Below are 24,963 nucleotides of genomic sequence, written 5' to 3'. Positions count from 1 at the left end.
AGCCAGCGCATCAAAGTCTGGATTTAGTTTTGTTGTGGCGATTCTCAGGATGGATCTGAGGTGTTGGTCAGTTAACTTGGATCTGTGGCTGGCTTTGTTGATGTTCATGACGCTGAACGCCTGTTCACAGAAATAGGCCGAGCCGAACAAAGAGTAAAGCGCAAATGTGGAGTAATACGCTGCACCTCAACAAAGGTCAATGTGTAGCGGTGTGCTACATGTAGCGCTAAAATTACGACACGGAGTCGGTAACTGCAGTTGAAGAAAAAAACTTTATTCGAAATCCCCAGCCTCACTTTTAAGCCTCCCTCAACCTGCCCCCCCCCCCCCCCGTGGCGCAGAGGCTCCAAAGCTCTGTGCTCGCAAATCCCCGCAGGCTATCTCCCTTAGCCAGAACGCTGGCTAATTGTGAGCTGGTTCGGATGTGCCAGGAAATGGGTTGCCACAAATGTATATAGAGTGCGTCATCTATTGGGAAAACACCAGAATTGCGGGGAAAAAATGTTAACGAGGTTTATTAATATAATTTCATCAAGTTCTGCGGGCCGGATTAAAAAGCTTAATGGGCCGCATAGTTTGCCCATGCCTGGTATAGACTATTACATGATAATGCAATTTAGTAGAAGGACTAGAGACATCAACTATTTTCTAAATGGACAGTAAATTCAGAAATTGAAGATGGACTTGGGAGTCCCAGTGCCCAAAGTTAATTTACAATTTGAGTTGGTTATAATGGAGGCAGGCTGGCTGGTGACGCAGTGATATCAGTGCCAGACTCCGGAGCAGAGCTTCCTGAGTTCAAGCCCGGTCAGGCCACTCCTGGACACGCTTTTCACCTGTACTGGGTTGAGTGTCGGGCTTGCAACTCGGCCTCATTAAAAAAAAAACTGTGCTGTGAGAAGGATGAGGGGGACTACTCACAGAATCTTTCCTCCAAGACAACCACTTGAAAAAGTGGTCGCCGAGGCTCTGGTAGAGTATGGCACACAAAAAAAAGTATAATGGAGGCATATAAGACTAGAATATACAATCAAGGATGTGATGCTGAGAACTTATAAAGTATTTAGAGTATTGTGAGAAATTTTGGGCCCCCTTTTATCTAATTAAAGATTTGCTGGCATTGGAGAGGATACAGAGGAGGTTCACCAGAAAGATTCCAGGAACGAAAGGGTAAATAGATGGGCTTGTACTTGCTGGAGCTTTAGAAGAATGAAGGTGTGGGTTATCAGTGAAACCTATAGAATGTTGAAAGGTCCAGATAGAGTGGATGTGGGGAAATCTCAGATCAGAGGGCAGAGTTTCAGAATAAAAGGACTTTCATTTAGAACAGAGATGAGAAGGAATCTGTGAAATTCATTAGCACAGGTGGCTGTGGAGGCCAGGATAATAGGCATGTTTAGAGCAGAGATTGATAGATTCTTGATTAGTAAGGGTATCAAAGGTTATAAGGGGAATGCATTTGAGAGGGAAAATAAATCGCCCAAGATCAAATAGTAGAGCAGACTTAAAGAGCCAAATGGCTTAACTACCTAGGACCCTTTGTCGACAGTGCTTCTCCCTATAGATGCTGCTTGGCCTGCTATGTTCCACCAGCATTTTGTGTGTGTTGTTTGAATTTCCAACATCTGCAGATTTCCTCGTGTTTGATCAGATGGGTCTATTGAGGAACATAGGGTAGCAAGAAAGGAGCTTGAGAAGGGTCTGAGAAGAGCAAGAAGGGGTCATGAGAAGGCCTTGGTAAGTAGGGTAAAGGAAAACCCCAAGACATTCTTCAATTATGTCAAGAACAAAAGGATGACAGGAGTGAAGGTAGGACCAATTAGAGATAAAGGTTGGGAAGATGTGCCTGGAGGCTGTGGGAGTGAGCGTGGTCCTCAATGAATACTTCTCTTCGGTATTCACCAATGAGAGGTAACTTGATGGTGAGGACAATATGAGTGAGGTTGGTGTTCTAGAGCATGTTGATATTAATGGAGAGGAAGTGTTGGAGTTGTTAAAATACATTAGGATGGATAAGACCCCGGAGCCTGACGGAATATTCCCCAGGATGCTCCATGAGGCGAGGGAAGAGATTGCTGAGCCTCTGGCTAGGATCTTTATGTCCTCGTTGTCCACAGGAATGGTACCAGATGATTGGAGAGAGGCGAATGTTGTCCCCTTGTTCAAAAAAGGTAGTAGGGATAGTCCGGGTAATTATAGACCAGTGAGCCTTACGTCTGTGGTGGGAAAGCTGTTGGAAAAGATTCTTAGAGATAGGACCTATGGGCATTTAGAGAATCATGATCTGATCAGGGACAGTCAGCATGGCTTTGTGAAGGGCAGATCATGTCTAACAAGCCTGATAGAGTTCTTTGAGGAGGTGATATAGATGAGGGAAATGCAGTGGATGTGATCTACATGGATTTTAGTAAGGCATTTGACAAGATTCCACATGGTAGGCTTATTCAGAAAGTCAGAAGGCATGGGATCCAGGGAAATTTGGCCAGATGGATACAGAATTGGCTTGCCTGCAGAAGGCAGAGTGTCGTGGAGGAGGGAGTACATTCAGATTGGAGGGTTGTGACTAGTGGTGTCCCACAAGGATCTGTACTGGGACCTCTACTTTTTGTGATTTTTATTAACGACCTGGATGTGGGGGTAGAACAGTGGGTTGGCAAGTTTGCAGGCAACACAAAGGTTGTTGGTGTTGTAGATACTGTAGAGGATTGTCAAAGATTGCAGAGGGACATTGATAGGATGCAGAAGTGGGCTGAGAAGTGGCAGATGGAGTTCAACCCAGAGAAGTGTGAGGTGGTACACTTTGGAAGGACAAACTCCAAGGCAGAGTACAAAGTAAATGGCAGGATACTTGGTAGTGTGGAGGAGCAGAGGGATCTGGAGGTACATGTCCACAGACCCCTGAAAGCTGCCTCACAGGTAGATGGGGTAGTTAAGAAAGCTTATGGGGTGTTAGCTTTCATAAGTCTATAAAACTCTGGTTAGGCCACACTTGGAGTACTGAGTCCAGTTCTGGTCGCCTCACTATAGGAAGGATGTGGAAGCATTGGAAAGGGTACAGAGGATGATGCCTGGTTTAGAGAGTATGGATTATGATCAGAGATTATGGGAGCTAGGGCTTTACTCTTTGGAGAGAAGGAGGATGAAAGGAGACATGATAGAAGTGTACAAGATATTAAGAGGAATTGACAGAGTGGATAGTCAGCGCCTCTTCCCCAGGACACCACTGCTCAGTACAAGAGGACATGGCTTTAAGGTAAGGGGAGGGAACTTCAAGGGGTATATTAGAGCAAGGTTTTTTACTCAGATAGTGGTTGGTGCATGGAATACACTGACTGACAGACAGACAGACATATTTTATTGATCCCGAGGAAAATTGGGTTTCGTTACAGTCGCACCAACCAAGAATAGTGTAGAAATATAGTAATATAAAACAATAAATCATTAAATAATAATAAGTAAATTATTCCAAGTGGAAATAAGTCCAGAAGCAGCCTATTGGCTCAGGGTGTCTGACACTCCGAGGGAGGAGCTGTAAAGTTTGATGGCCACAGGCAGGAATGACTTCCTATGACACTCAGTGTTGCATCTCGGTGGAATGAGTCGCTGGTGAACGTACTCCTGTGCCTAACCAGTACATTATGGAGTGGATGGGAGACATTATCCAAGATGGCATGCAACTTGGACAGCATCCTCTTTTCAGACACTACCATCAAAGAGTCCAGTTCCACCCCCACGATATCACTGGCCTTACGAATGAGTTTGTTGATTCTGTTGGTGTCTGCTACCCGCAGCCTGCTGCCCCAGCACACAACAGCAAACGTGATAGCACTGGCCACCACAGACTCGTAGAACAACCTCAGCATTGTCCGGCAGATGTTAAAGGACCTCAGTCTCCTCAGGAAGTAGAGATGGCTCTGACCCTTCTTGTAGACAGCCTCAGTGTTCTTTGACCAGTCTAGTTTATTGTCAATTCGTATCCCCAGTTATTTGCCTGAGTCTGTGGTGGAGGCAGATACACCAGTGAAGTTTAAGAGACCACTTGACAGGTATATGGAGGAATTTTTTTTTTTTGTCCACAAAGTATTTATCTGAGGTATACACTTATAGAAAAGAGTGGAGAGAAAAAACAAGCAAAAGGAAAGAACTATGTGCAAGTAGGGAGTAATTTTCTTTTACAACAGATTCATTGATTTGTGAGAATAAAATCAGGCCTATGAGGCATTACGTAGTTAAACCATTTTTCCCAGTATGAATCAAATTGTTCCAGCTTATGATTAACAGATGCTGTTACCTTCTCCATTTTGTAAATGTCCATTGTAATTTCCATCCATGCTGTCCTGTAATAACCTATTCCTAATAGAGTCTTTTTACCAGCCACCAACAGTATATTCATTAAATATTTATCTCTTTTCTGTCATTCTTGAGGTATATATCCAAAATATATGGTCTTACTCTCTAAGGGTATTTCACATTTAAAGATGTCTTGTAGGGCATTGTGTATCCTCCTGCAATTGTCTTTGATAACAGGGCAGTCCCAAAAAATATGACAATGATTTGCATGTTGATTTCAACAATTTCTCCAGCAAACAGGGAGGTTACTATCATAATGGGATTTCTGAGAGGGTGTAATAAAATATTAAGTTTTTCCATCCAAACTCCCTCCATTTCTGTGAAATGGTACACTTCCATTGATACCTCCATATTGTTGTCCATTCTTCCTCAGATCTAATTATCCCTCCTTCCTTCTCCCATTTTGTTTTAATGTATGAAGTCCAATGTGTTTTAAGATTTGACAACCCCTTATACATGTTTGAAATGATTCTACCACCATTATTTGAATTATATGCTTTTCTAAAGAGCTCTATCAAGCATGTCCCTTGGTTACATTTTTAAGCATCTTACTAACATATTGTCGCATCTGTAAATACCGATTAAAAATCTTGTTTTTCTAATAAGTGTTTCTCTTTTAGCATTTCAAACCTGAACAATGTTCCTTCTTTCAATATGTTGCAAAGAACTGTTATTCCTTTAGCTGTCCAGTCCTTAAATCTAGCATCCAATTTATTTGGTGTAAAATCTGAGTCATATGAACACCATTTAAGAACTGCAATATCTCACTCTAGATTATATTCTTTTATAGTAGTTTTCCATATTTTAAGAGTCAATTTCATCCATGGGTTATCAATAGTATTTATGTACCTGTGCAGGTTGTTATCAGCCAAAATTGCTTGTATGGGGATGGGAAATACCCGCTCCTCAATGTTTTTCCATTGAGCGTCGTATGATGGGTTGCACCAACATATCACAGCTCTCAACTGTGCTGCAAAATAATAATCTCTAAGGGAAGGTAGGCCCCATCCCCCCCTTCTCCTTTGCTAATTACAAAATTTTGAGACGAACTCCAGGCCTTTTACCCTGCCAAATATACCTTGATAGCATCTTGTTCCATTCATTGAATTGATTTTGATTAATCTCTGTTGGTAGGGTCTGAAAGAGATATAACAGTCTGGGCAGTATATTAATTTTAATAGACTCAATCCTTGAACTGAGACTGAAAAAAGGAATCAGGTTCCATCTTGCCACATCTTCCTTAATTTTTTTATATAAAGGCTGATAATTATATTCTGATAATTTTGCCAAATCTTTTGGCATAATGATGCCCAAATATTTGAAAGATTCTGTGTGCCATGCCCAGGGGTACCAACTTTCAATTTCTCTTGGTGGGCTATAGTAATATGAAAGTAATTGGGTTTTATCTATGTTGATCTTGTATCCTGATAATTGACAATATTGTTCAAAGGATTGCATCAATTTTGGTAAAGAGTATATTGGTTGCTCTAGATAGATCAAAATGTCATCTGCATAACAAGCCAATTTATGCTCTGTCCCTTTAATAGTAATTTCCTTGCTATCTTTATTTTGTCTGATGTATTGAGCTAATGGTTCCAGATATAACGCGAAGAGTAGCGGTGACCTTGCACAACCCTGTCTTGTGCCCCTTTCTAGGATAAGACTATTTGATAAATATACATTGATTTTAATCCTAGCAATAGGATTGTCATATAGTGTCTGTATAGTTTTAATAATTGTGTCTTGGAAACCAAATCTATGTAAAACTCTGTAAAGAAAATTCCAATTAACCGAATCAAATGTTTTTTCCCCGTCCACGCTTGTCACTACTGCTTCGATTTTATTTTTTTTGTATATGATCCATAATGTGAAGTGTCCTTCGTATATTGTCTTGTGTCTGGCATTGTCGTATAAGACCTGTCTGATCGTTACATATCGATATGGGTAGAAACTCCTCTAATCGTTTGGCCATGATGGAGGTAAATAATCTATAATCTACATTAAGAATGGATATTGGTCTAAATGACCCGCATTCCATTTTATCCTTGCCTTCTTTCGTTATAGCTGAGATTATCGCTTCCTTCCAACTGGGTGGCATTTGTGCCTTTTTTAGAGCCCAGTTCAGTGTGGGGAGTAAAACAGGAATTAATTCATTTTTAAATTCTTTGTACCACTCTGGCGTATACCCATCTGATCCTGGTGACTTGCTTAATTTAAGCCTACTAATTGCAGCTTTTAATTCAACTTCAGTTATGTCAGCAGTCATCGTTCTATTTTGTTCTTCGCTTGAAGTGGGTAACTCTAGAGAATTCAAGAAGGTGTCAATTTGGGTTATGCTTCCCCCTGGAAGATCATTTTCATTCTTGGTTCCCTAATTCTATGAATTGTATTTTCTGCTATCTTTTCCTTCCAGTTTCCACTCCAGTATTTTCATAGATTTCGATTCACTTTCATAATGTCTCTGTTTCAGCAACATTAAGTTTTTCCTGATTTCTTGCGTAGCCAAACTATTTATTTCATTCCTAATTATTTTAATTATTCCTAATGTATCCTGTGCCAAATTTAATTTGTGTTTTTTCTCTAGTTCCTTCAGCCTATTTTGTAATTCCTCTAATGTTTTATTCCTTATTTTTTCTTAAATGAAGAAATTGCTATAATTTTCCCTCTTAAGACCGCCTTCAGAGTATCCCATAAAATGGGAGGTGAAACCTCTCCATTATCATTAAATACTAAGTAGAGACCAATTTCTTTTTTAATTTGTTCCTTAAAGTACGGATCATTGAGTAGACTTGAATTTAGTTTCCAAATAGTATTCTTTGGTTGTAGGTCAAAATCAACAAATAAGTATATAGGTGCATAGTCACTTACATCTATTGTCCCAATTCCACAGGTGTTTATTTTGTCTTTGCCTTTTCCAAATATTATGAAATAGTCTATTCTTGTATATACAGAACGTGGAGCAGAATAATGAGTGTAATCCCTTCTGTCAGGGAAAAGGTCCCTCCATATATCAATTAAACCAACATCCTCAAAAAGTGTATTAACTTTCTTATGTAAAGATTTTGCTTCATAGGTTTTTCTATTGGAAGAGTCTAAGTTTGGTTGTAATTGTAAATTTAAGTCTCCCCCACATATCAGGAGATCTTTTGTTTCTGTTACCATAATATCAGTAATTTTCTGAAAGAAATCAATATCACTTCCCGGGTGTGTGTATATATTCAATAGAGTAACTGAATTTCCATCTATATTCCCCCTTACCAGAATATATCTGCCCTTTTTATCTCCCATTTTGAATATTTTTTCAAAATTTTATCTTACTTGAGACAAGAATAGCAACTCCTCTCCTATGTCCTGATTTATATGAGGAGAAAAACAGATTAGTGAAGCCCATTCTCTTTTTTTTTATGCTCATTATCACTTAAATAAGTTTCCCGTAAATGTGCTACATGGGCTTGTTCTTTTTTGCATTTTGGATAAAATTCTCTTACATTTGATTGGATTTAATAGCCCATTGACATTAAAAGAAATGAATTTTACCTTGTCCTTAGCCATCTGTATTTTTTATGTCAATGTATCATTGAAATTAGAATAAAACTTAATCGATCTACTCCCTGAACAAATAAGAACCAAGAAATGCAAATAATAACAAAAATGGCAATGAACATGCGATTCCAAGGCTGAGGTCTCTAGTAGATGACCCTCCGTTGAGCGAGAGGAAATGTCTAGCTGTGGGGGATAACCCCTCCTACTTGTGAATTGAGGGCCCCCATTGCAGTATTCATCAAAGTCAATGAACAAATCCATTACACAGAAAAGATTTCCCCATGTACTCCTCCTATATATACATATATATATATGCACACACAAATACACACACACACACACACACACACACACACACACACACACATATATATATATATATATTACATACATACACACATATATATTTTCTCATTTTGGTGTGAAAAAAGGAGTAAGTGAGCGAATAAAGAATAACAACTAAGTAATATAAAATCCACATTATAATATTTCTCGAGATAGGTATATCACCGTGTACTTCTGCTTCCGTTTGGCTTCTCAAAATTTTTAAAGTTAGCCAAACCTTATGGGTCTTCTGAAGGGCGTGAGGACTGTCTTCGGGAAACTCCCAGTCTCTTCCTGATATATTTCTCTCGGCCTCCTCCTGTCTCCTGCTTTCTTGATTCTCCCACTATTTCCCAAGCAGACTGGGATAATTCCTCAGCCAGGCTTTCCCTCGTTTTGGTGATGCTGATGGGGCAACCCTCTGGCCTTCATGTCTGTAGTCACCTCTTCCACTGTCTGGTACAGCTGCCTCCCGTTGTCATAAAACACTCGAAGTTTAGCAGGGTGCGGAGTTTGAAATCTAATCTTGTTTTGCTTTAGTACTGGCTTTACTTCAGAGTATTCTTTGTGTTTCTGCAGGACCGTGGGGGGGGGGGGGGTGCTAATCTTGGTCGAAATATATTAATTTATCATCAAAAAACACTCTCTTATTACCCCAGGCCCTTCGTAGAATCTCCGCCTTGGTGCTGTACTGAAGGAGTTTAATTATTATTGAGCATGGCATTCTATCCCGGGTAGGTTTCGGGACTAACACGCAGTGGGCTCTTTCGACTTCCAACTCCATAGCCAGGGGAAGATTCAGCGTGTCCCACAGTAACTTTTCGACAAACACTGTCATGGATGAGCTCTCCGCTCCTTCAGGAACGTTGTAGATTCTGATATTTTTCCGCCGTGATCTTCCCTCCAGGTCAAGCAGTTTACCTTCTTGGTGATGTATTATTTTTATTGTCTTGTTCAGTATCCCTTCCACCTTTTTAATGCGATCTTCCACCTTCTCAATGCGAGTCTCTGCCACTGCTATTTTTTGATTAACGCTGGTGAGCTCTGCCTTAATATCATGGAGCTGCTGCTTTATATCTTTCTGGACCTCCATTATCTCTTTCAGGATTTCAAAGATATTCACCACTTGCCTGAACAAGGCCTAGCGTCTACTTTGCTCGCACGCGGTAGGGTAGGAGAGCCACTCGCTGCACTCCTCTCGGCCGCAGGCTCCGCAATGTCACTTTTTTTATTTCCATTCCTTTTCCCCATTCTTGCCCCTCTTTTCAGTTCAAATATTTTTTGAAAAATATTATATTTGATGGGTTAACGGGGCTTAATACGCGTTTTTCCGGAGGATCTAGTGACTTAACCTGCCAGTCTTGACGATGACATCACCGGAACCCCCCGGGGTATATGGAGGAATTTAAGGTGGGGGGTTATAAGGGAGGCAGGGTTTGAGGGTTGGCACAACATTGTTGACTGAAGGGCCTTTAATGTGCTGTACTATTCTATGTTTTATATCTTCCTCCACCACCGTTGCTGGCAGCTCATTCCACTCACTCACCACTCTCTGTATTTTTAAAAAGAAATTACCGCTGACATCTCCTGTGTACCTACTTCCAAGCACCTTGAACCTGTGCCCTCTCATGCTTGCCATTTCAGCCCAGGGGAAAAAAAATCTCTGTCTATCCACACAATCAAGTGTGTGAATTTGTGGAATTTGTTGCCACAGGCATCCTGAGCAGCTGCATCACTGCCTGGTTCGGAAATTGCACCATCTCGGATCGCAAGACCCTGCAGCGGATAGTGAGGTCAGCTGAGAAGATCATCTGGGTCTCTCTTCCCGCCATAATGGACGTTTATACTATACACTGCATCTGCAAAGGAAACAGCATTATGAAGAACCCCATTTCTCCTCATACAATCTCTTCTCCCTCCTGCCATCTGGGAAAAAGCTCAGAAGCATTCGGGCTCTCATGGCCAGACTATGTAACAGTTTCTTCCCTCAAGCTATCAGACTCCTCAATACCCGAAGCCTGGACTGACACCTTGCCCTATTGTCCTGTTTATAGACAATAAACAATAGACGCAGAAGTAGACCTTTCAGCCCTTCGAGCCTGCACCGCAGTTCTGAGATCATGGCTGATCATCTACTATCAATACCCAGTTCCTGCCTTGTCCCCATATCCCTTGATTCCCCTATCCATAAGATACCTATCTAGCTCCTTCTTGAAAGCATCCAGAGAATTGGCCTCCACTGCCTTCTGAAGCAGTGCATTCCAGACCCCCACAACTCTCTGGGAGAAGAAGTTTTTCCTTAACTCTGACCTAAATGACCTACCCCTTATTCTCAAACCATGCCCTCTGGTACTGGACTCTCCCAGCTTCTGGAACATATTTCCTGCCTCTATCTTGTCCAATCCCTTAATAATCTTATATGTTGCAATCAGATCCCCTCTCAATCTCCTTAATTCCAGCGTGTACAAGCCCAGTCTCTCTAACCTCTCTGCTTAAGACAGTCCGGACATCCCAGGAATTAACCTTGTGAATCTATGCTGCACTTCCTCTATAGCCAGGAAGTCCTTCCTTAACCCTGGAGACCAAAACTGTACACAATACTCCAGGTGTGGTCTCACCAGGGCCCTGTACAAATGATTTATTGTAATGCCTGCACTGTTTTTGTGCACTTTATGTAGTCCAGTGTAGGTCTGTAGTCTAGTGTAGCTTTCTCTGTGTTGTTTTTTTTACGTAGTTCAGTCTAGTTTTTGTACTGTGTCATGTAACACCACGGTCCTGAAAAACGTCTCATTTTTACTATGTACTGTACCAGCATTTATGGTTGAAATGACAATAAAAGTGACTTGACTTCAGGACTTCTTTATGTGTATTTAAGGCAGAGGTTGATAGATTGTTGATTGGTCAGGGCATGAAGGGATATGTTGAAGGCAGGAGATTGGGGCTGAGAGGGAAAAATGGATCAGACATGATTAAATGGTGGAGAATGGGCCAGATAGCCTAATTTTGCTCCTTTATCTTGTGGTCTAATGCTGAATATTTTTCACAAAATCAATAAACACAGATACAGAACCTTTGAACCCACCTCGTCCACACCAACCATGAAACTTCTGGGTGCTAATTTTGTTTGCCTGCATCAGACCAAAACATCGTTCTGTGCCTTTCTACCCAAGTACCTGCTACCAGAATCCAGTGTCTGCAAAATCTTGTGTCTCTGTCCTGAACTTTCTTTATCTTTGCATGAATGAACTACTTTTCCTATATAGATTCTTTGTTTATCAATGAACAGACATTTCTTTAAATTCTGCTACAGATTAACAGCAATCACATATTAATCTGAGTTCCCAATCTACTCCACTTCCTACTTGTATAATGTGTTTTATTTTAGCATGACTCTAGTTCCTGACTTGGTTGTCTCTCCACTAACTTGTGAAAGTTTTTCATATTTTATTATAGAACATAGAACATAGAATAGTACAGCACATTACAGGCCCTTCAGCCCACAATGTTGTGCCGACCCTCAAACCCTGCCTCCCATATAACCCCCCCCACCTTATATTCCTCCATATGTCTGTCTAGTAGTCTCTTAAACTTCACTAGTGTATCTGCCTCCACCACTGACTCAGACAGTGCATTCCACGCACCAGCCACTCACTGAGTGAAAAACCTTCCTCTACTATCCCCCTCGAACTTCCCTCCCCTTACCTTAAAGCCATGTCCTCTTGTACTGAGCAGTGGTGCTCTGGGGAAGAGGCGCTGGCTGTCCACTCTGTCAATTCCTCTTAATATCTTGTACACCTCTTTCATGTCTTCTCTCATCCTCCTTCTCTCCAAAGAGTAAAGCCCTCGCTGCCTTATCCTGGGACTACAGAACCAAAGGAGAAAATTTATCATGTGAATAATTTGTAATGGGTTCATCAGTATTGTACACATTTCTTTTCATTGTATTTTCTTCTTCTTTACCAGATTTTTTAGTAGTGTGCAGAGTTATCTCGGGGATTGTCATGTTTCTGCTGTTAGCAATGACTGGCTACATTGCTTTCCTCTACCTCAGTCCTTACAGGGAAGAAGTTAGTTCATTTTTGGTCATTAAACGTAAGTTTAAGCTTTACAATACTAATCCTTACATTTTGATTTTCATGTATTTTGATAACTGGAAAGGAAAGTGGACCTTTGGAAAATCCTAATGTTAGCCACCTTTCAATCCTCTACCACTCTCTCTTCTGCAGAGTTAATTGTGTATTAAATAGTCTCTTTTCTTTACCTCATGAATATCTAAGTTTTACATCAGCATATTGCTTTTCAAATACCTTCTTAAATTCAACATAGAACCATAGAACACTTCAGCACAGAAAACAGGCCATTCCGCCCTTCTAGTCTGTGCCAAAACTTTATTCCACTAGTCCCATTGACCTGCACCTAGTCCATAATCCTCCAGCCCTCTCCCATCCATGTATCTGTCCAATTTATTCTTAAGACTTGAGTGAGCCCACATTTACTACATCAGATGGCAACTCGTTCCACACTCCCACCACTCTCTGAGTAAAGAAGTTCCCCCTAATGTTCCCCCTAAACTTTTCCCCTTTCACCCTAAAGCCATGTCCTCTCATATTTATCTCTCCTAATCTACATGGAAAGAGCCTACTCACCTTTATACCCCTGTCTATACCACTCATAATTTTGTAAACCTCTATCAAATCCCCCCTCTATCTTCTATGCTCCAAGGAATAAAGTCCTAACCTGTTCAATTTTTCCCCGTAACTGAACTCCTGAAGACTTAGCAACAGGTTAGTAAATCTTCTCTGTACTCTTTTAATCTTACTGATATCCTTCCTATAGTTAGGTGACTAGAACTATTCACAATACTCCAAATTTGGCCTCACCAATGTATTATACAACCTCACCATATCATTCCAACTCCTATACTCAATACTTTGATTTATGAATGCCAGGATGCCAAAAGCCTTCTTTACAACCCTGTCTACCTGTGATGCCACTTTCAGGGAATTATGTATCTGAACTCCCAGATCCCTTTGTTCCTCTGCACTCCTCAGTGCCCTACCATTTACTGTGTATGCCCTACCTTGATTTGTCCTTCCAAAATGCAACACCTCACACTTGACTGCATTAAATTCCACCTGCATTTTCTGGCCTATTTTTCCAGTTGTCCAAGATCCCACTGCAAGCTTTGAAAGCTGCCTTCACTGTCCACAATGCCTCCAATCTTAGTGTCATCAGCAAACTTGCTGATCCAATTTACCACATTAACATCTAGATCATTGATAAAGTCAACAAACAACAATGGTCCCAGCACAGATCCCTGAGGCACACCACTAGTCACAGGCCTCCAGTCTAAGACGCAATCATCCAATACCACTCTCTGTCTTCTCCCACACAGCCAATTTCAAATTCAGTTTACAACCTCTCCATGTGTACCTAGTGTCTGAACCTTCTGACCTCCCATGTTGGATATTGTCAAAGGCCTTACTAAAGTCCATGTAGACAACATCCACAGCCTTTCCTTCATCTACTTTCTTGGTAACCTCCTTGAAAAACTTTACAAGATTCATTAAACATGATCTACCACACACAAAGCTATGATGACTATCCTTAATTGTCCAAATACCTGTATATCTGATCTCTCAGAACACCTTCCAATAATTTACCTACTACTGACCGGCCTGTAATTACCTGGTTTACTTTTGGAGCCTTTTTTAAACAACAGATCAACATGAGCGAACCTCCAATCCTCCCGCACCGCACCAGTGGCTAAGGATATTTTAAATATTTCTGCCAGGGTCCCTGCAATTTCTACACTTGTCTCTCTCAAGGTCCGAGGAAATATCATGTCAGGCCCGAGGGATTTATTTACCTTTATTTGCTGTAAGGCAGCAAGCACCTCCTCCTCTTTAATCTCTATATGTTCCATGACACCACTGTTTGTTTCCCTTCCTTCCATATAAGCTATGCCAGTTTCTTGAGTAAATACTGATGCAAAAAAACTGTTTACGATCTCCCCCATCTCGTGAGGCTCCACACATTGACGACCACTCTGATCACCTAGGGGACCTTTCGTCCTTTACTATAATTTTACTCTTAATATACTTGTAGAAACCCTTCAGGTTTACCTTCACATTATCTACCAAAGAAACCTCATGTTTTCTTTTTGCCTTCCTAATTTCCTCCATTTTCTATACTCTTCAAGTACCTCATTTGTTCTTTGTTGCCTATACCGCTATACACCTCTTCCAGGTGAGGCGACACTTCACCTGTGAGTTGGCTGGTGTGGTATACTGCGTCTGGTGCTCCCGGTGCGGCATTTATACATTGGTGAGACCCAATGCAGACTGGGAGACCATTTCGCTGAACATCTACACTCTGTCCGCCAGAGAAAGCAGGATCTCCCAGTGGTCACACGTTTTAATTCCATGTCCCATTCCCATTCTGAAATGTCAATCCATGGCCTCCTCTACTGTCAAGATGAAGCCACACTCAGGTTGGAGGAACAACACCTTATATACCGGCTGGGTAGCCTCCAACCTGATGGCATGAACATTGACTTCTCTAACTTCCATTAATGCCCCTCCTCCCCTTCTTACCCCATCTGACATATTTAGTTTGTTATTTTCTCTCTCTACCTGTTCTCCATCTCCCTGTGGTGCTCCCCTCCCTCTTTTTTTCTCCCTAGGCCTCCCGTCCCATGATCCTTTCCCTTCTCCAGCTCTGTATCACTTTCACCAATCACCTTTCCAGCTCTTAGTTTCATCCCACCCCCTCTGGTCTTCTATCATTTTGCATTTCCCCCTCTCCCTCCTACTTTCAAATCTCTTAATATCTTTCCTTTCAGTTAGTCCTGACGAAGGGTTTCGGCCCGAAATGTCGACAGTGCTTCTCCCTATTGATGCTGCCTGGCCTGCTGTGTTCCACCAGCATTTTGTGTGTGTTGTTGGGACAATTCAAAATTGACTTTGTTGTGAATGTTTCTATATAGTTGTTGTATTATATAGTATACTGTGTTTATAGTTGAGATGCAATCTATATTGAGTTGGCGTTCATAGCTAGGCAGGGAGGAGTGCTGTCTACTTTAATATTTGAGTAATCTTGTGTATATATGTATTGCTTGATTAAGCATTCTTGTTTAAATAATTACAGATTTTATGTTAAAGTACATTAATTGCATATGTTATGCTGCCATGTGATGCATATGCTCCTCACTTAAAATAAACTCAAACGACACCCACACTTTTGAACAAAGCCATTTATATACAGCATAAAAAGAAATGGTCCCAAAACCGACCACTGTAGAACACCACGAGTCACTGGTAGCCAGCCAGACAAGGATCCTTTTATTCCCACTCATTGCCTTCTTCCAATTAGTGAATGCTCTAATTATCTTAGCAAATTTCCTGTAATACCAAGGGTTCTTAACTTGGTAAGCGGCCTCATGTATGGCACCTTGTTCAAAGGGTCAATTTAATGTCAGAGAAATGTATACAATATACATCTTGAAATGTTTTTTCTTCACAGCCATTCACAAAAAAGGGGGGGTGCCCCAAAGAAAAAAAAACAGTTAAATATTAGAACCACAAAGTCCCCCCCCAGCTCCCCTCCCTCCTGCACATAAGCGACAGCGAGCAACGATCCACCTCCCCCCACAAACAAAAATAAAGCGCACCCGCTACCACCACTCAAGCGTGAACAAGGCAATAGCAAAGACACAGTCTTGCAGTTACCCTAAAGACTACATTGTTCACCTGATAATTCGACATGCTGCACAAAGAGGTGACTTCATTTTATAGACAATAGACAATAGGTGCAGAAGAAGACCATTCGGCCCTTTGAGCCTGCACCACCATTCTGAGATCATGGCTGATCATCTAACTATCAATACCTGGCTCCTGCCTTGTCTCCATATCCCTTGATTCCCCTATCCATAAGATATTTGTCTAGCTCCTTCTTGAAAGCATCCAGAGAATTGGCCTCCACTGCCTTCTGAAGCAGTGCATTCCAGACCCCCACAACTCTCTGGGAGAGGAAGTTTTTCCTTAACTCTGTCCTAAATGACCTACCCCTTATTCTCAAACCATGCCCTCTGGTACTGGACTCTCCCAGCATCTGGAACATATTTCCTGCCTCTATCTTGTCCAATCCCTTAATAATCTTATATGTTGCAATCAGATCCCCTCTCAATCTCCTTAATTCCAGCATGTACAAGCCCAGTCTCACTAACCTCTCTGTGTAAGACAGTCCGGACATCCCAGGAATTAACCTTGTGAATTTATGATGCACTTCCTCTACAGCCAGGATGTCCTTCCTTAACCTTGGAGACTAAAACTGTACACAATACTCCAGGTGTGGTCTCACCAGGGCCCTGTACAAATGCAAAAGGATTTCCTTGCTCTTGTACTCAATTCCCTTTGTAATAAAGGCCAACATTCTATTAGCCTTCTTCACTGCCTGCTGCACTTGCTCATTCACCTTCAGTGACTGATGAACAAGGACTCCTAGATCTCTTTGCATTACTCCCTTACCTAACTCTACACCGTTCAGATAATAATCTGCCTTCCTGTTCTTGCTCCCAAAGTGGATAACCTCACACTTATTCACATTAATGTCATCTGCCAAGTATCTGCCCACTCACCCAGCCTATCCAAGTCACCCTGAATGCTCCTAACATCCTCATCACATGTCATACTGCCACCCAGTTTAGTATCATCAGCAAACTTGCTGATGTTATTCTCAATGCCTTCATCTAAATCGTTGATGTAAATCATAAACAGCTGTGGTCCCAATACCGAGCCCTGTGGCACCCCACTAGTCACCACCTGCCATTCCAAGAAACACCCATTCACCGTTACCCTTTGCTTTCTATCTGCGAACCAGTTTTCTATCCATGTCAATATCTTTCCCCCAATGCCATGAGCTCTGATTTTACCCACCAATCTCCTATGTGGGACCTTATCAAATGCCTTCTCAAAAGTGAGGTACACTACATCCACTGGATCTCCCTTGTCCAACTTTCTGGTTACATCCTCGAAAAACTCCAATAGATTAGTCAAGCATGATTTGCCCTTGGTAAATCCATGCTGGCTCGGCCCAGTCCTATCACTGCTATCTAGATATGCCACTATTTCATCTTTAATAATGGACTCTAGCATCTTCCCCACTACTGATGTTAGGCTGACAGGACAATAGTTCTCTGTTTTCTCCCTCACTCCTTTCTTAAAAAGTGGGATAACATTAGCCATTCTCCAATCCTCAGGAACTGATCCTGAACCTAAGGAACATTGGAAAATGATTACCAATGCATCCGCAATTTCCAGAGCCACCTCCTTTAGTACCCTAGGATGCAGACCATCTGGACCTGGGGATTTGTTAGCCTTCAGTCCCATCAGTCTACTCATCACAGTTTCCTTCCTAATGTCAATCTGTTTCATTTCCTCTGTTACCCTATGTCCTTGGCCCATCGATACATCTGGGAAATTGCTTGTGTCTTCCCTAGTGAAGACAGATCTAAAGTACTTATTAAATTCTTCTGCCATTTCTCTGTTTCCCATAACAATTTCACCCAATTCATTCTTCAAGGGCCCAACATTGTTCTTCACTATCTTATTTCTCTTCACATATCTAAAAAAGTTTTTGCTATCCTCCTTTATATTCCTGGCTAGCTTGTGTTCGTACCTCATTTTTTCTCCTTGTATTGCCTTTTCAGTTAAGTTCTGTTGTTCCTTAAAAATTTCCCATTCATCTGTCCTCCCACTCACCTTAGCTCTGTCATACTTTTTTTTAAATGCTATGCAATCTCTGACAATTTTCCAATGAGCGAGGAGACATAACAAACAACTCGCTTGTTTATGATGTTAAAAGTCCTTTATGTCACTTTTTCGAGCTCTGTGCCTGAAGATCGCAAACATCCTGGATCCCCAGGCACAGAACAGACGTCCCGACTCCCCCAATGACACATGGGTCTCCTATGGCGGCACCGACCCTTGATCCACCCACATCCAGTTCCTTGAGATCCCAGGCTTCTGAATCCGTGCTGAAATCTTAGGCCAAGACGTGCCAAATGGTGGCCAATTGTGGAACCCTGAGATCAGGTCCCATTCTTGCAAAGAACTGTAGTCAGTGTATAACTGCAGGCCAGGGTCTTCAAAAGAACCCTGAAAGGTAAAAATAGAGATATTAAAGATGGAAATAGAGCTGTTTACGAAGATGGAAGCAAAGGAGTCGCTGTTGGGCACCATAACTACTTAGCTCCACCTCCTTGAGAGCTTGTCAAAGGCCTTCTGAAAGTCCAAATATACAACATCCACTGCATCCCCTTTATCTATCCTATGTGTAATCTCGTCATAGAATTCCAACAGGTTCATCAGGGAAGATTTTCCCTTAAGGAAATCATACTGACTTTGTCCTATCCTTAACCATTGATTGCAAAATCTTCCCAACCACTGAGGTCAGGCAACTGGTCTATGATTTCCTTTCTGCTGCCATTCAACTTTCTTAAAGAGTGGAGTGACATTTGACGTTTTCCAGTCCTCTGGCACCATGCCAGAGTCCAATGATTTTTTTTTTGAAAGATGATTTCTAATGCCACCACAATCTCTAACACTACCTCTTTCGGAACCCTCGTGTGCAGTTCATCTGGTCCAGGTGATTTGTGTACCCTTAGGTTTTTCAGCTTTTTAAGCACCTTCTCCATTATAATAGTAAATGAATTCACTTCTCTTCCCTCACAGCCTTCAACATCTAGTACACTGCTAGTGTCTTCCACAATGAAGACTGATGCAAAATACTCATTTAATTCATCTTCCAGCTCCCATTATTATTTCTCCAGCCTTATTTTCTAGCAGTCCTATATCATCTCTAATCTATCTATTTTTTTACATTCTTGGAAAAAGGCTTTACTATCCACTTTGATATTGTTTACTAGCTTGCTTTCGTATTTCGTCTCTTCCCTCCTAATGATGCTTTTAGTTGTTCTCTGTAGGGTTTAAAAAACTTCCTGATCCTCTGCCTCTCGACCAATTTTTACTTTGTTGTATGCCCTTCCTTTTGCTTTTACATTAGCTTTGACTTCCCTTGTCAGCCACAGTTGTACTATTTTGCCATTTGAGTATTTCTTTATTTTTGGAATACATCTATCCTGCACCTTGCTCATTTCTCCCAGAAACTTGCACCTTTGCTGCTCTGGAGTTATCTCCTTCCTATTTACTTTCGCCAACTCCTCTCTCAGACCACTGTAATTTGTTTTACTCCACTGAACTATTTCTACATGAGGCTTTACTTTCTCCCTATCAAATTTTAAATTGAACTTGCAAAGATTGGGATCACTATCTTCAAAGGGTTCTTTTACCTTGAGCTACCTAATCACCTTCAGTTCATTACATAATACCTAATCCAGTACAGCTGATCCCCTAGTAGGGTCAAAGACCCAGCGCTCTAAAAAGCTGTCTTGTAAGCATTCAAGAAACTTGCTCCCTTGAGATCCACTACCAACCTGATTTTCCCAATCAACCTGCATGTTGATATCTGCCATGACTATCATAGTATTGCCCTTTTGACTTGCCTTTTTTATTTCCTGTTGTAACCTGTGGTCTACATCCCAGTTACAGTTTGGAGGCCAGTATATAACTGCCATCAGGGTCCTTTTACCCTTGCAGTTTCTTAACTCAACCCACAAGGATTCAATCCCATATTTCTGCTGATTTGATGCCATTCTTTACCAGCAGAGCCACGCCCCTCCCTCTGCCTAGCTTCCTGTCCCTTCATTATGACATGCAACCTTGGTCAATTTAGCTCCCAACTACAACCATCCTTCAGCCACGATTTAGTGATAGCTACAGCATCATGTCTGGCAATCTGTAATAGTGCAACAGGATCATTCACTTTATTTCTTGTATTCCATGCCTTGAGATTTAACACTTGAGTACTGTATTTTCTACCCTTTTTGATTCTGCATCCCTAATGCACTGATACTCACCTCACTGGTTGCAATTATGTCCTATAATCTGTCTGCCCTTCCTAACAGTCTGATGGCATGCTATCTTTAATTAAAAAAAAACTTTAACAAACTTTTAAAAAAACTTAGTTTATACCATCTCCAACAGTTCGAACAAATCTGCCCACAAGAGTATTGGCTCCCTTCAGGTTCATGAGCAACCTGCCACTTTTGAGCATGTCATATTTCCCCCAAAACATGAGAACATAAGAAATATAGGCCATCTATCCATCGAGTCTGTTCCGCCTTTCAATAAGATCATGGCTGATCTGGCCATGAATTCATTTCCACCTACCTGCCTTTTTCCCATAACACTAATTCCCCTACTATGCAAAAATCTATCCAACCTTGTTTTAAATATATTTATTGAGGTAGTCTCCACTGCTTCATCGGGCAGAGAATTCCACAGATTCACCACTCTCTGGGAAAAGAAGTTCCTCCTCATCTCCATCCTAAATCTGCTTCCCTGAATCTCGAGGCTAAGTTCTAGTCTCACCCATCAGCGGAAACAACTTCCCTGCCTCTATCTTATCTCACTCTTTCATAATCTTGTGTTTCTATAAGATTTCCTCTCATTCTTCTGAATTCCAGCGAGTACAGTCCCAGGTGGCTCAATCTCTCATTGTAGTCTAACGTCGTGATCATAATTCTATCTCCTTTACAATAGCATTGGAGACAGATAGGAACAGACAAGTTCAAAAAGCATTTAATTGGAGTAAGGGGAACTATGGGGTTATCAGGCAGGAATTTGGGAGCTTAAACTGGGAGCAGATATTCTGAGGGAAAAGTTCGGAAGAAATGTAAATATTCTGAGGATATTTGGGTGGAGTTCTGCATAGGTATGTTCCAATGAGGCAAGGAAGTTATGGTAGGGTACAGGAGCCGTGGTGTACAAAGGCTGTAGTAAATCTAGTCAAGACGAAATGAAAAGCCTACGAAAGATTCGGAGAGCTAGGTAATGTTAGAGATCTAGAAGATTATAAGGCTAACAGGAAGGAGCTGAAGAAGGAAATTAGGAGAGCCAGAAGGGGCCATGAGAAGGACTTGGTGGGGAGGATTAAGTAAAACCCCAAGGCATTCTACAAGTATGTGAAGAGCAAGAGGATAAGACGTGAAAGAGTAGGACGTATCAAGTGTGACAGTGGGAAAGTGTGTATGGAACCGGAGGAAACAGCAGATGTACTTAATGAATACTTTACTTCGGTATTCACTATGGAAAAGGATCTTGGTGATTGTAGCGATGACTTGCAGTGGACTGAAAAGCTTGAGCATGTAGATATTAAGAAGGAGGATGTGCTGCAGCTTTTGGAAAGCATCAAATTGGACAAGTCGCAGGGATCGGTTGAGATGTTCCCCAGGCTACTGTGGGAGGTGAGGGAAGAGATTGCTGAGCCTCTGGCAATGATCTTTGAGTCATCAATGGGGATGGGAGAGGTTCCGGAAAATTGGAGGGTTGCAGATGTTGTTCCCTTATTCAAGAAAAGGAGTAGAGATAGCGCAGGAAATTATAGACCAGTGAGTCTTACCTTAGTGGTTGGTAAGTTAATAGAGAAGATCCTGAGAGGAAGGATTTATGAACATTTGGAGAGGAATAATATGATTAGGAATAGTCAACATGGCTTTGTCAAGGGCAGGTCGTGCCTTATGAGCCTGATTGAATTTTTGAGGATGTGATTAAATATATTGATGTAGGAAAAGCAGTAGATGTAGTGTATATAGGCATTTGATAAAGCACCCCATACAAGGCTTATTAAGAAAGTAAGGAGGCATGCGATCCAAGGGGACATTGCTTTGTGAATCCAGAACTGGCTTGCCATGAAAGGCAAAGAGTGGTTGTAGACAGGTCACATTCTGCATGGAGGTCTGTGACCAGTAGAGTGCCTCAGGGATCTGTTCAGGACCCTTGCTTTTTGTGATTTTTATAAATGACCAGGATGAAGAAGTGGACGAATGGGTTAGTGAGTTTGCTCATGACACAAAGGTTGGAGGTGCTGTGGATAATGTGGAGGGTTGTCAGAGGTTACAGCGGGACATTGATAGGATGCAAAACTGGTCTGAGAAGTGGCAGATGGAGTTCAACCGAGATAAGTGTGAAGTGGTTCATTTTGGTAGGTCAGATATGATGGCAGAATATAGTAAGACTCTTGGCAGTGTGGAGAATCAGAGGGATCTCGAGGTCCAAGTCCACAGGACGCTCAAAGCAGTTGCACAGGTTGACTCTGTGGTTAAGAAGGCATATGGTGTATTGGCCTTCATCAATCGTGGAATTGAATTTAGGAGCCGAGAGGTAATGTTGCAAGACCCTGGTCAGACCCCACTTGGAGTACTGTGCTCAGTTTTGTTTGCCTCACTACAGGAAGGATGCAGAAGCCATAGAAAGGGTACAGAGGAGATTTACATGGATGTTTCCTGGATTAGGGAGCACACCTTATGAAAACAGGTTGAGTGAACTCAGCCTTTTCTCCTTGGAGTGACGGGGGATGAGAGGTGACCTGATAGAGGTGTATAAGATGATGAGAGGCATTGATTGTGTGGATAGTCAGAGGCTTTTTCCCAGAGCTGAAATGGTTACCACAAGAGGACACAGATTTAAGGTGCTGGGGAGTAGGTACAGAGGAGATGTCAGGGGTAAGTTAGTTAGTTTTTTTTTTCACATAGACAGTGGTGAGTGCGTGGAATGGGCTGCCAGCAACGGTGGTGGAGTTGAATACCATAGGGTCTTTTAAGAGACTTTTGGATAGGTGCATGGAGCTTAGAAAAATAGAGGGGCAATGGGTAAGCCTAGTAATTTCTAAGGTAGGGACGTGTTCAGCTCAACTTAGTGGGCCGGAGGGCCTGTATTGTGTTGTAGGTTTTCTATATTTCTATATTTTTTTTCCTCATCTCTGGAATAAACCAGGTGAACCTCTTCTGTACTGCCTCCAAAGCTAGTATATCGTTCCTCAAGTAAGGAGATCAGAACTACATGCAGTACTCCAGGTGTAGCTTCACCAGTACCCTTTACAGCTGCAGCATACCCCCCCCCCCTTAAATTCAATGTCTCTAGCAATGAATGCCAACATTACATTTCCCTTCTTGATACCATGCTGCACTGGCAAACCAACTTTTTGTGATTCATGTATAAGCACTCCCAAGTCCCTCTGCACTGCAGCATCCTGCAATTTTTTTAACCATTTAAATGATAATCTGATCTTGCATTTTTCCTTTCAAAGAGGATACCCTCGCATTTTCCAACATTGTATTTCATCTGCCGGAGCCTTGCCCACTCACTTAACCTATCTATATCTCTCTATCTATGACTCTCGATATCTTCTTTATAATGTTCTGGGCCCAGTATCAACCCCTGTGGCACACCACTCACCACTAATTGCTAAACAGAGTAACACCCATGTATCCCAGCTCTCTACTTTTTATTAGTTAACTAGTCCTCTATCTATGCTAATACATCACCCCAACTCTATGCATCCTTATCTTACGGATAAGTTTTTTTTGTGGCATCTTATTGAACACCTACTGGAAATCCAAGTAAATAACTTCCATCTGCTCCCATCTATCCACTACATTTGTTATATCCTCAAAGAACTCCACTAAGTTTGTCAAACAGGACCTGCCTTTGCTGAATCCATACTGCGTCAGCATAATGGATCCATTTTTTCCAGATTCTTTGCTATTTTACTGATAGCTTCAAGCATTTTCCCAACTACAGATGTTAAACTAACTAGCCTATAGTTACCACCTTTTGCCTGCATCCTTTTTTTGACATACGCCGACTTCCAGTCCACCAGGACCTGCCCAGAATTTTGGTAGATTATCACCAAAGCCTCTACTATAACTTCTGGCATTTCTTTAAATACCCCGCAGTGCATTCCATGGGGACCAGGGGACTTGCCTATCTTCAGGCCCACGAGTTTACTTAGCACTACCTCTTTAGTGATAGCTAATGTATTGAGGTCCTCCGCTCCCATCGCATAATATCTCTCTTTGGCATGTTGAACGTGTACTCCATTGTGAAGAATGACACAAAATAGTCATTCAAAGCCTCTGCCATTAACTCATTACCTAATATCAGTTCCCCCTTCTCATCATCCAAGGTACCGATGTTCACTTTAGCCACCCTTTTCTGCTTTATATAATCATAAAATGATTTAGTATTTGTTTTTATATTTTGTGCTAGTTTATTTTCATAATCCATCTTCCCTTTATTGCTCACTTTGTCTTCCTTTGGGAAGACTTTAAAAAGCAACAATCTTTCAGTTTCCCACTACGCTTTGCGATTTGTACACATGAAATTTTAGTTTGATGCCTTCTTTTACTTCCTTAGCTATCCAAGGCTGACTCTCCCCACACTTCCTGTCCTTGCTTTTAACTAGTATATCCTTTTGTTGAGCTGCCACACAGTTCTTTACTTTGTCCTTTTCATCAATTAGTTTGAGCACAGCTGGCGAGAAAAACCAAGAGCCGATCATCAGAATAAGAAACTTTCTCTCTGTCTCTGGTGGCTCTGACAAGCTTTCTGTCTAACGCTCAGAAACATGACGATTTATAGAACTGGCAAAACAAAGAATAGTCAGTTTCATGGATATTCCCACCAAATCAGTTGCAAAAAAACTTAATTACTTAGGTAAGAGAGTACACTAAATCACAGGTTTTAATTACAGACAGATTCTTGCCTTATCATTGAGGCTTAGACTGACACCAGGGAGGGAAATTGATGAGGGTAGGGCAGTGGATGTGGTCTACCTGGACTTTAG

General features: G+C 41.5%; 1 protein-coding gene and 1 long non-coding RNA gene across 5 annotated transcripts in view; both read left to right on the top strand.

The window, feature by feature from the left end:
* LOC132394743 (uncharacterized) overlaps window positions 1-24,963 on the top strand; it is an 887,546-nt gene that overhangs the window by 425,911 nt on the left and 436,672 nt on the right. The gene's annotated exons all lie outside the window — the stretch shown is intronic.
* Window positions 1-24,963, top strand: part of LOC132394739 (uncharacterized) — a 241,529-nt gene that overhangs the window by 104,543 nt on the left and 112,023 nt on the right. For all 4 annotated transcript variants that reach the window (XM_059971145.1, XM_059971148.1, XM_059971144.1 and 1 more), the window contains one exon: window positions 12,181-12,309. In XM_059971145.1, the coding sequence (XP_059827128.1) occupies window positions 12,181-12,309 (129 nt within the window). The remainder of the gene's footprint in view (window positions 1-12,180; window positions 12,310-24,963) is intronic.

This window comes from Hypanus sabinus, chromosome 5, assembly GCF_030144855.1.
Source record: "Hypanus sabinus isolate sHypSab1 chromosome 5, sHypSab1.hap1, whole genome shotgun sequence".
In the NCBI taxonomy this organism is placed as follows: domain Eukaryota; kingdom Metazoa; phylum Chordata; class Chondrichthyes; order Myliobatiformes; family Dasyatidae; genus Hypanus; species Hypanus sabinus.
This window is presented reverse-complemented; position numbering and strand designations above follow the sequence as displayed.